The sequence below is a fragment of the Kogia breviceps genome, chromosome 15 (assembly GCF_026419965.1).
Source record: "Kogia breviceps isolate mKogBre1 chromosome 15, mKogBre1 haplotype 1, whole genome shotgun sequence".
Taxonomy (NCBI): Eukaryota; Metazoa; Chordata; class Mammalia; order Artiodactyla; family Physeteridae; genus Kogia; species Kogia breviceps.
In genome coordinates, this window is record NC_081324.1 from 59,423,961 (window position 1) to 59,441,123 (window position 17,163).

The 17,163-nt window shown below is 40.8% G+C and overlaps 1 protein-coding gene across 4 annotated transcripts in view; it reads left to right on the top strand.

Annotated features, from left to right (window-relative positions):
- PTPRM (protein tyrosine phosphatase receptor type M) overlaps window positions 1-17,163 on the top strand; it is a 760,161-nt gene that overhangs the window by 455,748 nt on the left and 287,250 nt on the right. For all 4 annotated transcript variants that reach the window (XM_059041256.2, XM_059041252.2, XM_059041253.2 and 1 more), the window contains exons 9-11: window positions 109-218; window positions 13,612-13,813; window positions 16,768-16,870. In XM_059041256.2, the coding sequence (XP_058897239.1) occupies window positions 109-218; window positions 13,612-13,813; window positions 16,768-16,870 (415 nt within the window). The remainder of the gene's footprint in view (window positions 1-108; window positions 219-13,611; window positions 13,814-16,767; window positions 16,871-17,163) is intronic.

The following is a 17,163-nucleotide window of genomic DNA, read 5'->3' on the forward strand; positions in this document are numbered from 1 at the left end:
TATTAAAATCTTACACCTCAATAGAGAGTTAAAAACCTGTCAAGTCCAGAAAAATGTATTTTGTTTTTGGTTTACTTAAATATGTATCGATTTTTTCCCCCCTTCTAGTTCCAGGTGCTGTTCTTACTGAATCCATCCAAGGAAGTACCTTTGAAGAGAAGATATTTCTTCAATGGCGAGAACCAATTCAAACCTATGGTGTCATCACTTTATATGAGGTAGTATATACATTTGTTAGTAATTTAATTTTTGCTGTAACTTCTATGATAGCTAGACTATCTAGTATTTAAAAATGCATATTAACATCATGCCTTTTAAGAAGTTGAATGCCTTTAATAGTTATAATGGTTACTGAATAGAAGCAAAAAAATTAAAAATGAGTTTTCGAATTATGTATAATTTCAGGATGTATATTCACAATGATTTAGATGCTTCCAGATTACATGTTATTGTATGGAAAGCCACACCATAATATAGTTTAAAAATCACATTTGTTAAAAACAATAAGTGTTCTGCCATATACATTATTTAGGAGGCAACCATGGCATACTGTTCTCGCCAGCTCTAAAATATTTTATTCCTGAATTATAGAAGAACGCTGATGATCCAATTAGTGGAGTCGATAGACATTGTCTTGGGAATAACAACAGAATAATGTCTTCTGGTTTCTTAGCATTAGCTAAACAGCCTTTAGACTTCTGTGACATAGTTTTGTCTACTGATAGATAGCAGAGAAGAATTCGATGACTTGTTCAGGGAAAAAAATAACAGCAATAGCGGGGGTGGCAGTCATCATCACATCTGTATGAGCATGATTTCACTCTGCCTATTGTCATAGAAACAAGCAGGTGCATTTTTTTTCAAGTTCAACAAAATTATATGTTGTTAGGTTTCTAAAATCCGCAGCCATTCTTCCTATGGGACCTCTACCTGAATACCTTTTAGAGCTACTGACAAAACTGGGGTAGATTCGCTGTCAGACAGTCACCGTTGGTGAACCCTTTCCCTAACCCAACTAACCTCACAGCTGTGTTTCCTTGTACCTTTTGAAAATTGGTATTGAAATGCAAAAAAATATATATATATATATTGTTGTTCATCAAAAGCTAAACAAAGTAAGAGAAAAGAAAAAAAGTTGATTTTCACATTAAGTTATGATGCTTTCCTTGGCTGCTTCGTTGTAAAAGAATCATGAAAATTCATGGCTCTCTTTTGTAAAGTTTTTTTTTATAATCAAATCAAACAAGTTCATTTTTTTTCTCAGTGATCAGAATCTTTTAGTTAATATTTTTGGCCCCATTACCATTTTTTTAGTTCTGTTTTGTGGATTCTTACCTCAGGATAACAGAATATTTTACTAGAAAAGATACAGTCTTTGAAATCAACATTAAGTACCAGGAAATCAGTCCACCTCTCCTGAAAGCCAGATGTTGATATTAGATGGACAGAAAATAAAGGTGAGATCCTTTCTTTCTGATCCCATGGAGCATAATATTTGTGTAATAAGTAACTTTAATATGAAAACAATAGGAAAAGCAGAACCCATCAATCTCCCCGATTTCAGCAGCCAGGATGTCCCTCCTAGCTGAGCACTGATCTAAATGCTACTACAAAGGGGATGTGTGAATGTCTCATAAATCAGCATTTTAAAACTCAAGATATAGGTAAGAAGAGCAGGTCAGTTGTTTTTTCTAGGCACCAAAGGGAAAATGCCAGATGTGTGAATCAGGCTTAAGTGATTAAGTATAAGTTTCTGACTGTCCAATCTTTCTCTTCTTTTCTCCATGTTTTCTAGAAGTAGGAGGGAAGGCATTCCAGATTCCCCAAGGTGGGCCTTAGATGGTGTCTGTGCAGGGAGCTCCTCTTTGGCTAAAACACACTGCACCCTGGGGCTCACCCAGCCTGTACCTGAGTCTGCAGGAGACCCAGCTTCCTCCTGGTGCAGGGCTACTGGTGAACCAGACCAGTCCCCTCCCTGGAGGACCACAGTCCCCTGGGACAGACATGCTAAGGAAATAAAACCGTTGCCCAAAGGGAAACTGAGACCTTAGGAACAGTGTATTCATGGAAACACATTTGACTGTAGGTCAAAACTGGAAGGCAAGATACGTTATCATAGTTGGAAAAAAGCTTAGTAATAAATGATATGGGTGTTTCTTGAGGAGCACACTTGTATGGTTTTTTGAAGGAGAGGAGAAAAAACAGAAGGAATGTTTTAAATGCTGTAAGTGAACATGCTGTGGGTTCACGTTATTCTCAAGTTCTCTCTTTACCTCTTAAGAAAGATACACCAGATCATTAATGATTGGAAAATGCTGACAGTGTCATCTTTTGCCAGGAGTTATGGCAATGATGGCACTAAAGCATCCTTCTGGCCTCAGTTCTTTGTCCTCCCCATCCTCAGCCTTCTCAAACTAGCCTTCCTTCCTCTTGTTCCCACCTGTGTTCTAGCCCCAGCCCTTCTCATGCCTTACCTCCTGCTCAGCCGTTTCATTCTTCTGAGACATCTTCCTAAAATCTGGGACTGGTAATTACACTTTTCCTCAATAGCTATCCAGAGTTTTATTTTATCAAATTATAAATGCAGTATTGTTCTCTGGAAGGATACTTTAAGTACGGAAGTATTCAAAATAAAATGTCTTTGCTTCCCAAATTCACTTTTCAGAGGTAACTACTATGAACAACTAGATACATGTGCTTCCAAATTTTTACAAGGTAGAAATTTATAGTGCAAGTGCACTTATGAATATACATGGATAAAATTTAATAAATGCTAGCAAACCCAGCATTTTATTACAAGAATAATATGCATATAAGACCCCCTCCACGTCATACAAAAATAAATGCCAAATAGGTTCATGAACTAAACACAAAAATTAAACTATAGCAACACTATAAAAAAAATAAGGAAGACGCTTTTGTAATATATCTTGACATAAAACCCAGAAGTCATTTTAAAAAGATTGACAGATTTGGTTATATAAGAATTTAAACTTCTGAATGATAGAAAATGCCACAAAGGAAAGTCTAAATACAAACAGAAGACTTGGGGGAAATTATTTTCAACATTTGTAGCAGTCAACTGGCTGGTGGCTGTAATTATAACACACTTGATACAGATTGATAAGTAGTGGACAACACTCCATTAGAAAAAAATGGGTGAAGAATAAAAGGAGTTGATTTATAGGGAAAAAAATCTGAATGGCATAAGCAGATGAAAAGATAGCTACCTAACCTTACCAAGGATTAAGAAATGAAATAAAACAAACACTTCAGAAAGTTGAAGTTGGTGCAAATCCAGTGTTAAGGGGTGATGTGGTGAAATTTGTGTGCACAGACCGTTGATGGGGACATACAGTTTGGCAACCTCTCATGTAGACAATTTGGGAATATCTATCAAAATTCAGACACTGCACGTCAAGCCTGTTCAGGGAGGTTTCTCAGTCAGTAACACTCCCAAACGCACGGGGATGTATGTCCCAGTATTTTCATTGTACCTCACTAACTTTATATGGCTCTCGATTGCTTAGTGAATCAACTCCAAACTGCTGGTCACGAGAGTAACACACCAACAAGCTCTTGAAAAAAACATTTCGTCTGTATAAGGTATTAGAAGAGAACAAAGTATAAAAGATCCTCTCTCTCCTCTACGAGAAGTGAGCAGTCCTATCAGCAGCTAATTATAGAAAAGAATGAAATGAGGACCAAATGTCTGCCTCGCTGCAGCGTGTGCAGGATTGTCAGGCACATAGGAAAGGAGAACAGTCTGGACTCATCAGCCCACTGGGCCGTTGACGAATGGAGAGTTGAAAATACCTCAAGACCCCCCACCTGGAGAGTGGGGCTCAGTGAATCACCCTCCCCCGAGACAGTTCATAGGGTGGAGAGAGGGAGAATTGAGGGGCCCTGTTTGCTATCAGTATTCAAGGCCATACATGGTACCATCCCATTTGATACTTGTTACTGCATCTCCCATGATTTTCTCCTGGAGCTGAATGAGCCATGTGTATGGAGTTTTCTTTTCCCCATGAACGTGATGGTTTTTCACACCTGCTTCTGCTTATCCGCTTCTTTCCTCCTGACTACCTCCCCCCGTTCTCCTCCGATGGCACTTCTGCTTATCTTTCAGCATTTCAGTCAAATTTTGAAATTTTCCATGGAGCATCCTAGGTTCTCGCGTGCCCTGGAATCTGATTTACTTGTTGCTTCCTTTGATTGCTTGCCCCTCTGTTGAAGGACTGTATTTAAGGCTGGCTGGCATTGCAGCCTACTCTCACTCCCTGGAAAACGGATTCCCCTCGTGGTCAGAGATTACGTGTTATTCCATTTTGGTTCTCCAGAATTTGAGACTTAGAGGAGGGGAAGATGATGCTGGAGTGTTTCAGGCACTGACCTGCCAATCAGAGGTCATCCGATGTGAGCAGCTGACTGCACCTCACCTGATCTAACCCCACATATGTCGTCTGCGTGTCGGTTTGCTTTCAACGTGGGCATCCCATCAAGCCCCTGGGTCCACCCTGGACCATCAGTGTTCTCCATGGAGGCATCGTTAGAATCACCTTGGCCCTCAGCCAACGAAATGGCCAAGTGTGAGCTCAGCCCCAGACCTCCCTCCTGGGAGTCTCCCGACACTCGTCCTTGGCCTGGTACTTACTAGGCACTTAATAAATGTGCTGAATGAACCAGTGAAAAAATAAATACTGAAAGTACATGTTGCATTTGGATGTGAGCATGGAGCTGGGTGCCCTTCAGAAGTACTGCTCAGGAGGACAGATGCTTGCTGACCATCAGCTGCGCAGGCAACGGAGTTCTAGGGTCAAGTTCACCGTGTTCCCGAGGAACCTTTTTATTCCTGGAATTCAGACTCCCAGGACTCTGGATGGGTTTGAGAGGGAATCCATGAACTTTCTGACATTTTTTTTCCACTTGGACACAACATAGTTGCTTATTAGGGATTTGTTAGAGGTGAGGGAGAGGATTCATGATTTTTAAGAGCAGCGTATATGTGCTTTGTTATGGGTTGGGGAGAGGATCTGTACTTTTTAACAAATTGTCAAGGACGGTGACCGAAAGAACCCCAGTCTAGCTGATCCTGCAAGGCCATGGCTAGAGGCGAGGACAAACCCATCAGCACTGGTAAAACAGCAAGTCCTCTGATAATGCATTTGCTTTTTGCTTTGCAGAGCAAACGTCCTTCTTGCCGCACCATGAGCATGTGTGTGAGTGTGTGCACATACCTGCTCTCCCCGGAGTCTTTAGGAAAATATATACTGAGTGCCAAATATTTACTGATCACAGTGGGATCAGAAAGAAGAATAAGCTATCACTATTCAGAAAGAAGAGGCAACTGTATGAAAAGTTCCAATTCCTTTGGCATGTTTAAATCACGATTTCAGACTACAAAGAACTCTTACAGCTCTCCATGATTTATTGCCGAATGGATGGTAGGGACACAGTCACAACAGCCGGTGTTGAGCAGATCCAGTGATCGTTAGGACGGGTTTGGGAAGGCTTTACAGATACGTAGAATGGGAGCCCCAGCTCGAGACATGGATGGACATGTTTTTGGTTCCAGTCTCAAACTCCCAGCAGCATCTTTGAAAGCATTTCCTTCTTAACACACGGTGTCCTTTTGATTTCTATGACAGCTGTCTCTTCTGGCTTCTCCCTGCTTTCTGGCTCTCCTTCTCTGCCCTATATTAAATATCAGAGTTTCCCCAGGGACCTCATCCAGTCCTGAACCGTATTGTTCCAACGCTGCTCACCCCCAGGTCTCTACTTCCAGCCCAGACCTCTCATCTCCCAGCCCTATGTCCTACACGGTGTGTCCTCCTGACTGTCACAGGCATCTCGACCTTGACATGCCCACCCAACAGTTAACTTCTCATTCATTCCATCCCATTTCAGTAAGCAGGACATCCTTTGCTCAAGCCCAAACATGGAGCCTGTCTTGGTGCCTCCATCTATCCCCACATCCAGTCCATCACTGACTTCTGCTCATGTTGGCTTTAAAACCTGCCGATTCTTTTCATGTATTTCTCTCTTCATGGCCCCACCCTTGGTCCAAGCCACTGCCTTCTCTCACCTGTGCTGCAGCCTCTGCTGGGGCTCCCAGGGGTACCCCTACTACCTTTGGTACCCCTTCAAGAAAGCAACCCTCCACCTGTCAGCCAACGTGATCTCTTTATAAGGGAAGTCAGATCATTTTATCTTCACACTTAAAATTGTTCAAAGGCCCCTGTTGTATGTCTCCACACTTTCTCCCTTGGGGTACAGAGCGCTGCAGGGAATTGCCCCCACCACGTCTCCAGCCCCCCAGGGACCACGCCACCTCGCTGGCTGGGCTGCAGCCACAGGGGCCTCCTTTCTGTCCATCGTCTGTGTCCGGAATGCTCCTGCTTCATGGGCTTAGTTCATGCTGTTCTTCCTCGGACTCCTGGCCTGGCTGACTCCTTCCCAAGTTCAATTAACTGTCATCTCCTCAGGGGATGCTCCCCTGGCCATTCTGAATGGTTGAGCATGGGCCCTGCCCCCAAAACCCCCTTCATCTTAGCATCCTGTTTCTTTCTTCCGTGGCACTTAGTGTTTAAAAATTATTAATTTACTTACTGGATGTCTCTCCAGCCCAGTCCAGATTCTCGGTTGCCTGAGGGCAGGGCCCGTGTCTTCCTGCTGACTGCAGTGCTCGTGCTCTCACAGGTCAGTCAGCGTTTGAATGGCAAGAATGACTCTGAATTCATGGTGGAGGAAAGAGGACAGAGTTAACTGTCTCACGTTCCAAGGAGGTGATAGTTTATAAGCCAAAGCAGCGTCAGAAAAGCCCAGTGTTCGTGGGGCAGTAAATCTTTGTCCCCTGACCAGGACAGAAGAAAATATGATATCATCCCATGTGAACTTCTGCCAGTGTCCTTGTCCCTTTGGGGAGCCACAGCCACCCCTGGCTCTGCAGGAGACCCTCCAACACTAGTAGCCACGTGGCTGACAGGGTCATTGAATGAAAAGAATCGAGGACACTCTCAGAGACCTCTGTGACAACATTAAATGCACCAACATTCGAATTATAGGGGTCCCAGAAGAAGAAGAGAAAAAGAAAGGGACTGAGAAAATATTTGAAGAGATTATAGTTGGAAACTTCCCTAATATGGGAAAGGAAATAGTCCATCAAGTCCAGGAAGCACAGAGAGCCCCATACAGGATGAATCCAAGGAGAAACATGCCAACACACATATTAAACAAACTATCAAAAATTAAATACAAAGAAAAAATATTGAAAGCAGCAAGGGAAAAGCAACAAATAACATACAAGGGGATCCCCATAAGGTTAACAGCTGATCTTTCAGCAGAAACTCTGCAAGCCAGAAGGGAGTTGCAGGACATAATTAAAGTGATGAAAGGGAAAAACCTACAACCAAGATTACCCAACAAGGATCATTCAGATTTGATGTAGAAATTCAAACCTTTACAGACAAGCAAAAGCTAAGAGAATTCAGCACCACCAAACCAGCTTTACAACAAATGTTAAAGGAACTTCTCTAGGCAGGAGACGCAAGAGAAGGAAAACACCTACAATAACAAACCCCAAACAATTAAGAAAATGGTAATAGGAACATACATATCGATAATTACCTTAAATGTAAATGGATTAAATGCTCCAACTAAAAGACACAGACTGGCTGAATGGATACAAAAACAAGACCTGTATATATGCTGTTTACAAGAGACCCACTTCAGACCTAGGGACACATACAGACTGAAAGTGACAGGATGGAAAAAGATATTCCATGCAAATGGAAATCAAAAGAAAGCTGGAGAAGCAATTCTCATATCAGACAGAATAGACTTTAAAATAAAGACTATTACGAGAGACAAAGAAGGACACTATATAATAATCAAGGGATAGATCCAAGAAGAAGATATAACAATTGTAAATATTTATGCACCCAACATAGTAGCACCTCAATACATAAGGCAAATGCTAACAGCCATAAAAGGGGAAATTGACAGTAACACAATAATAGTAGGGGACATTAACACCCCACTTTCACCAATGGACAGATCATCCAAAATGAAAATAAATAAGGAAACACAAGCTTTAAATGACACATTAAGCAATATGGACTTAATATTTATAGGACATTCCATCCAAAAACAACAGAATACACTTTCTTCTCAGGTGCTTATGGAACATTTTCCAGGATAGATCATATCTTGGGTCACAAATCAAGCCTTGGTAAATTTAGGAAAATTGAAATTGTATCAAGTATCTTTTCTGACCACAACACTGTAAGACTAGATATCAGTTACAGGAAAAAAACTGTAAAAAATGCAAACACATGGAGGCTAAACAATCCACTACTAAATAACCAAGAGATCACTGCAGAAATCAAAGAGGAAATTTCAAAATACCTAGAAACAAATGACAATGAAAACACAACCACCCAAAACCTGTGGGATGCAGCAAAAGCAGTTCTAAGAGGAAAGATTATAGCAATAAAATCCTACCTCAAGAAACAAGAAACGTCTCAAATAAACAACCTAACCCTACACCTAAAGCAATTAGAGGAAGAACAAAAGAAACCCAAAGTTAGCAGAAGGAAAGAAATCATAAGTATCAGATCAGAAATAAATGAAAAGGAAATGAAGGGAAAAAATTGCAAAGATCACAAAAACTAAAAGCTGGTTCTTTGAGAAGATAAACAAAATTGATAAACCATTAGCCAGCGTCATCAAGAAAAAAAAGGGAGAAGACTCAGATCAACAGAATTAGAATTGAAAAAGGAGAAGTAACAACTGACACTGCAGAAATACAAAGGATCATGAGAGATTACTACAAGCAACTATATGCCAATAAAACGACAACCTGGAAGAAATTGACAAATTCTTAGAAAATCACAACTTTTCAAGACTGAACCAGGAAGAAATAGAAACGATAAACAGACCAGTCACAAGCACTAAATTGAAACTGTGATTAAAAATCTTCCAACAAACAAAAGCCCAGGACCAGATGGCTTCACAGGTGAATTATATCAAACATGTAGAGAAGAGCTAACACTTTTCCTTCTCAAAATCTTCCAAAATATAGCAGAGGGAGGAACACTCCCAAACTCATTCTACACGGCCACCATCACTCTGATACCAAAACCAGACAAAGATGTCACACAAAAAAACACAAAACTACAGGCCAGTATCACTGATGAATATAAATGCAAAAATCCTCAACAAAATACTAGCAAACAGAATCCAACAGCACATTTAAAAGGTCATACACATGACCAAGTGGGGTTTATCCCAGGAATGCAAGGATTCTTCAATATATACAAATTAATATATATAATAATATATATAATTTGTATATATTCTTCAATATATACAAATTAATCAATGTGATACACCATATTAACAAATTGAAGGATAAAAACCATATGATCATCTCAATAGATGCAGAAAAAGCTTTCGACAAACCCTCAACATAATAAAGACCATATATGACAAACCCCCAGCCAATATTGTTCTCAATGGTGAAAAACTGAAAGCATTTCCTCTAAGATCAGGAACAAGACAAGGTTGCCCAGTCTCACCACTATTATTCAACATAGTTTTGGAAATTTTAGCCACAGCAATCAGAGAAGAAAAAGAAATAAAAGGAATCCAAATCGGAAAAGAAGAAGTAAAACTGTCAGTGTTTGCAGATGACATGATATTATACATAGAGAATCCTAAAGATGCTACCAGAAAACTACTAGAGCTAATCAATGAATTTGGTAAAGTTGCAGGATACAAAATTAATGCACAGAAATCTCCTACATTCCTATACGCTAATGATGAAAAATCTGAAAGAGAAATTAAGAAACATTCCCATTTACCACTGCAACAAAAAGAATAAAATACCTAGGAATAAACTTACCTAAGGAGACAAAAGACCTATATGCCGAAAAGTATAAGACACTGATGCCAGAAATTAAAGATGATCCAAATAGATGGAGAGATATACCATATTCTTGGATTGGAAGAGTCAACATTGTGAAAATGACTATACTCCCCAAAGCAATCTACAGATTCAGTGCAATCCCTATCAAACCAATGGCATTTTTCACAGAACTAGAACAAAAAATTTCACAATTTGTATGCAAACACAAAAGATCCCGAATAGCTATAGCAATCTTGAGAAAGAAAAACAGAGCTGGAGGAATCAGGCTCCCGGACTTCAGGCTATACTACAAAGCTACAGTAATCAAGACAGTATACTACTGGCGCAAAAACATAAATATAGATCAGTGGAACAGGTTAGAAAGCCCAGAGGTAAACCCACACACCTATGGTCACTTTATCTTTCATAAAGGGGGCAAGAATATACAATGGAGAAAAGACAGCCTCTTCAATAAGTGGTTCTGGGAAACTGGACAGCTACATGTAAAAGAATGAAATTAGAACTCTCCCTAACACCATACACAAAGATAAACTCAAAATGGATTAGAGACCTAAATGTAAGGCCAGACATTATAAAACTCTTAGAGGAAAACATAGGCAGAACACTCTATGGCATAAATCACAGCAAGATCCTTTTTGACCCACCTCCTAGAGAAATGGAAAGAAAACAAAAACAAATGGGACCTATTGAAACTTAAAAGTTTTTGCACAGCATAAATGAGACAAAAAGGCAACCGTCAGAATGGGAGAAAATATTTGCAAATGAAGCAACTGACAAAAGATTACTGGAGAGCGTGTGGAGAAAAGGGAAACCTCTTGCTCTGTTGGTGGGAATGTAAATTGATACTGCCACTATGGACAACAGTATGGAGGTTCCTCAAAAAACTAAAAGTAGAACTACCATATGACCCAGCAATCCTACTACTGGGCATATACCCTGAGAAAACCATAATTCAAAAAGAGTCATGTACCACAATGTTCATTGCATCTCTATTTACAACAGCCAGGACATGAAAGCAACCTAAGTGTCCATTCACAGATGAATGGATAAAGAAGATGTGGCACATATATACAATGGAATATTACTCAGCCATAAAAAGAAACAAAATTGACTTATTTGTAGTGAGGTGGATGCACCTAGAGACTGTCATAGAGTGAAGTAAGTCAGAAAGAGAAAAACAAATACCATATGCTAACACATATATATGGAATGTAAAAAAAAAAAAGCAATGGTTCTGAAGAACCTGGGGGCAGGACAGGCATAAAGATGCAGACCTAGAGAATGGACCTGAGGATATGGGGAGCCAGAAGGGTAAGCTGAGACAAAGTGAGAGAGTGACATGGACATATATATACTACCAAATGTAAAATAGATAGCTAGTGGGAAGCAGCTGCATAGCACAGGGAGATCAGCTTGGTCCTTTGTGACCACCTAGAGGGGTCGGATGGGGAGGGTGGGAGGGAGACACAAGAGGGTGGGTATATGGAGATATATGTATACATATAGCCGATTTACTCTGTGACACAGCAGAAACTAGCACACCATTGTAAAGCAAATTATACTCCAATTAAGATGTTAAAAAAAAAGAAAAAGAAAAGTTTAGAGAAGAAGGTGTAGTCAAGTCTTAAGTGCGGAGCTCAGAAGTTTGAACTGTGTCCCATACGCATTTGTATCCCATTGAAGTTTTTCATAAGGCCAATCCTTATGCTAATTAAACTGCATCATCACTGCTGGGTTGGGTCTCCCCTTACCCACCAGACTGCTACCTTCCCCCCGGCAGGTACCGTGTTTGAATCACCACATGAGACCCCAGCCCAGAGTACAGTGCTTGGCACACAAGAGACGTGCAGTGAAGATGCTGTGAATGAGGGAATTAATAAATTTGGAGGAGCAGTTATGTTGTCACAGCTTAGATCTGCCTTCTCTACCTCTTCTCTGGAGCTCTCAGGATGGAGTTCAAAGTGCGCAGCTAAGCGCAAAGCAGTGACGTTGAAGTCCCCCGACAGCAGCTGCTGGTGGACGTGGTCTTGTTTCTTGACTTAGAGGAACCTCGTGAGGGAAGCCCACGAGAGGGTTAACAGCAGATCTGCTGCCTGATTCTGATATTGTCATGCACGGCGGTGATTAATATATACAGCAAACATTTTCTTGCCAAAGCGTAGTTGACTCAATCTAAATATCCTTTCAGAGAGGTCTCCTTAATTATAATGACATGCTATAAATATAAGAAGAAAGAATGTCAATTATCACTTGGTATAATAACAGTGTTAGTGTTCATGCACATAAATTATCAGTAACTTTAACCTATCTAAAAGCAAGAAAAGTGCTCAGTTTTGCAATTTCAAACTTTTGAATATGCCACATTTTTAAATTATGCCATTACAAAGAGGAGAAGTTAGTAATCACCCCTAAAATGCACGTTCTTGAAGAGTTGATGAACTACTTAGGGTGAAATTTTTTAAAACATCATTTGAAAGGGCAAAATTTAAAGACACCTGTTATATTTATTTTCACACAATCCACTCATCCAGGGTGATTTGAACAACAGCCATCACGTGGCAAACATAAAGCTTCCAGAATTGCACTGTGTCCAAAATGGAAACTCCTAGTTTCCATACAGAGCAATTTAAATTTAAATTTTAGTTAATTAAAATAAAATGACTCACAGACATAGAAGAGATACTTACAGTTACCAAAGGGGGAAGGGAGGGAGGGATAAATCAGGAGTTTAGGATGAACATATACACACTACTATATATAAAATAGGTAACACACAAGGACCTACTGTACAGCACAGGGAACTATACTCAGTATCTTGTAATAACCTGTAATGGAAAAGAATCTGGAAAACAATAAGTATATATGTATGTATAATTATACAATCACTTTGCTGTATACCTGAAACTAACACAACATTGTAAATCAAGTAACTTCAATTTTTTAAAATGATTTTAAAAAATAATAATAAAATGAAATAAATTTTTCAGTTCTGCAGTCTCACCGGCCATGTTTCTAGTTCTCTTTGAACCCTGGTTAGGGGCCACCACATTGAATAGTGCAGAATAGAACATTCCCATCCTGACAGTCCTATTGGACAGCATTGCTCTAAAGAAAAAAGTAAACAGGACACATCATAAACACCACAGTCACAGCACTAAGGGCTACTGACATGCATCTAGGATTTATTTTTGGAGCAGGTATCTTTGCCCACATTAAGGAAAACACATAAAAGTGCCCTTGTTCCCAGCATACGATAATCCTATTCAGGGCAAAATCAGACTCTGGCCCCTGGATGAGAGCTGAGGCCTTCCCCTTGTCGGGTCCTTATCTGTTTGAGCTGGTTGTCTATTTTGTTATTTTGTTTTAAGCCAGCTGTAATGTAGTTTTCCAACAAGACACTTTGAAAGCAAACAACTTCAAGGTATTAGCTTAAACCTGAACTCATTCTTTATGTTCTAATCTACTGGCTTTCAGTTCCTCTGTCTATAAAAGTAATAACTCATCACAGTTTTGGCTGAGTTCCTGTGCCCGTTCACTGGATCCAGGATTTGAAGAGTCTAGGGGAGCAGGAGAGCTTATCATAAAGCATCTGACAGTGCATACATCAGGAGGGCTTATTGGATAAAGATGCAGTCTCGGTCGATCTGCCGCAGGTATTTCATCACATCCATCTTCTCTTACAGATCACCTACAAGGCAGTCAGTTCCTTTGACCCAGAGATAGATCTATCCAATCAAAGTGGAAGAGTTTCAAAACTGGGAAATGAAACCCACTTCCTGTTTTTCGGACTGTATCCGGGAACCACATACTCCTTTACCATCCGAGCTAGCACGGCTAAGGGGTTTGGACCCCCGGCAACAAATCAGTTCACCACCAAAATATCAGGTATCGTACATTTATGAGCTGTGTCTTTTATCAGAAGTAGCATTTGGGTACTTTCTCATTCCCATTGTCAAGTCTGCAGAGCTCACCTGAATGTACACATAAATTCGCATTTTTGTAAGTATGAAAATCGGGCTCATGGAATTCAATAAAACGCTGCAAATGTTTATCATTTGGGAGCTTCAGATCGTCGTCCTGCATCAGGAGGTAGGCACTGTTTTAAGAGTGTGTGTCAGAGAACTCAGACATGAGCGGGAGATGCTGTTCCCAGCACTCTCAGCCCTTTGCAGTCCCAAGTTCCCAGAGCAGCAGTGTCGGGAAAGTCTCCATAGCGAGGTCTCTCACAACGAGTGCTCAGCAGAAAGGCAGCGTTATGTGGAGTCCCTTCCAGAAGGCTCAGCCTTCCGTGGGACCTTCACTGTTAGTAGTTTCATGTCCTCAAGAGAGAGACTACTACAGAGTGGGGGGCGCCAAGCACTTATACCCGCCAGCTTGTTTCTTATAGAGACTCAATTACACCATCCAACAAAGGACATAATTTGGGAAATATTTCTGGGCACGTGCAACTGTGCAGAAAATGTCTTTGTGCTTCAGACTAGAGGAAATGGAGTTGCCGTCTGGTATGGGACATGCAGTTCCAGGAGCTGTTTTTCCTTTTCCATGTTTTCCCCTTTGGATCTGAGTAGGGCAGTATTTGAGTTTGGGCTGTGACTGTTTTGGTTGGGGGTGGGAGAGCAGGAGGCAGGTGATGGAGTAACTTCTCATCAGTCAGGATCAGCTAAGTAATATTTAGCCTGATTTTTATATCTGTTGTCCCTCATCCCTAGTTCTGTGAGAGATTTTCTTTAGGACTGAAGGAAGGGAAGGAAATACAACACAAGTACTCTAAGCCTTCTACTAGGTTTTGAGGGAGGAGTGAGGTTTGGAATTTTGTTTTTAAGCAATTATAACTTAAGGGATAACTTTGCATTGTGTAAGATTTAATTTATGAGCACAAACTTAACTTGAAATTTAATAGACACTTGATGTTTGATATAAGACATTAGCTTATAAAAACAACATGGAGAGTTGGAAAAGAGGTAGGATACTTCAGAGGTTAGGAAAATGACATACGTTGTACAGATGCCTGAGTAGAAAGACCACTGCGCCTGGAATCAGAAAATATGAGTTCTAGTTATAATTTTTCCCAGTGCTTCTTCTCTGATTTTTTTTTTTGCTGTGGCCTCTCCCGTTGCGGAGCACAGGCTCCGGACGCGCAGGCTCAGTGGCCATGGCTCACGGGCCCAGCCGCTCCGCGGCATGTGGGATCTCCTCGGACCGGGGCACGAACCCGTGTCCCCTGCATCGGCAGGCGGGCTCTCAACCACTGTGCCACCAGGGAAGCCATCTGATCTTGATCAAGTGAATTTACCCCTGGATGTAAATTGAGATGATATTATCTGTTTAATGAGGTAATGTGTGCCAATGCACATACCTCCAAGCCCCTTATTTGGTAATCTCTCCCTCTGGAAACCATATTTTGAAGATTATTATCTTAAAGAGGCTATTCTTTTAGAAAAAAATAATTCATTTTTACCATTTGTATTAGATAAAAATTCTGGTTGGTGTGAGTCTGGCCTCTCTTAGCCCACCAAGTTCAACAGTTCTATCCCAAAGCAAAGCCAGTTGACATTTTAGTTAGCCTGCAAAGGCTCATCAAGAATAACTATTTGATTTTTATGGTTCAAAGAAATGACGGATTCTGGGCCCCTATTTTCTACTTCCATGGACCTCAGAGAACTGCTCTCTATCCAAACTGTAGTTCTGTGTTACGAACTGGAGTTAATTTTTAACAGAATTAGAGCTAATTTTAATGCTGAGAAGATCCAATGAATGGACCTGAGCTGTAACCCATGTCTTTTACATAAAAGCTTCTTGTATGTGAGATTTAAAAAATGATACTCGCCAAACTGGCCTCTACTATCCTTATCAGGGACCCGACCGGAGGGCCTTACAAAGGCCGGTGCCTGTGCGGCCAGCGTCACAGCTTTCGTGCATCATGTCTCTTGTGCACCGTGATGACAGAATTACCGAAGAGCTGTTATCTTCTAGTAACGAGCTGAACAATCTAGAAAGCAAAGACTGCCAGGAAATGGCCTTGGAAATGGGATCCGCACTGGGAAGAGGGCTGACATTTGTAGAACTAGATTTGCCTGTCTCTCTTTATCTATTATCTCTTTGAATTCCCGTTATAACCCTGGAGGGTAATTTCTCCTATTTTGATAGATGAGTTAACTGAAGCTTCAGAGATAATTACCATGCCTAAGCTGTCATGCTGGTCGAAACAAAAGGCAACAGAAAGTCAAACCCAAGCCTTTCTCACTTCAACTCAGTATCTTTTCCGTGGTTGTGCTTTCCCAGAGAGCCCACCGGTGGTCACTAGGTCCAGCCAGGCCCTCTGACTCCTAAGGACCTCTTCAAATCTCTGGATGGATATTTGGTACACAAGAAACCTTGACTTAGATGGGAGAACTGAAATGATCAGTTTTATTATCCTAGTAATTATTTCTTAAAGTTGCATTTAATATTTTAAGAAAAGCATATGTACAGAAAAGCACACAAATTAAATTTATTTTACAATTTACAATTTAATTACAGTGATGTACATGTATGGATGAATGTAATGGCTACACCCATTTAGCGAGAATCCGAATCGAGAAACAGTACTAACACCTCCTAAGCCCCTCTCGTGCCCCCTCCCAGGTTAAACTCAAGACCAGTCAACACATGATGGTTTTAATAGCTGTCCCTGATGTTCAGGGTTGGGTAGATATGTAAAGGCTGTTCGTGGTTGGATCACAGAGGCAATTTAAACTAAGTGTGCTGTGTTTTTAATGCTCATTGTAAATGAAAGTAGAAAGGAAACGGAAAAGACAAACCAGAAATCATGAGTCTCCTATCTCATGCATCTTCCCCAGCACCTTCCATGCCGCCTTATGAACTTGAGACACCCTTGAATCAAACCGACAACACGGTGACGGTCCTGCTGAAGCCTGCACACAGCCGAGGCGCACCTGTCAGGTACCAAGCGGAGAAGGGGTGGTTTTAAGTGAAAACTGAAGTCAGGTCTCACATGTGTTTTCTGGGAATTTGCTACAGGCCTCGGTCAAACCCATATCCTTATGAACTCTAATTAAAAGAAAGGACTGAGGGGAAGGAAAGGGTTTTGATGTGGGGTGATCAAGTATTGTGTAGAGTTTGATTCTGATGCAAGTGGGTTGTTCTTTGAAGATAGGAAAAAAAAAAACCCAGTCCTTTGAGGCGGCTGTACTCCTAAAAGGTAATTGCTCCCTGCAATTTAGTTACCCAAGGTC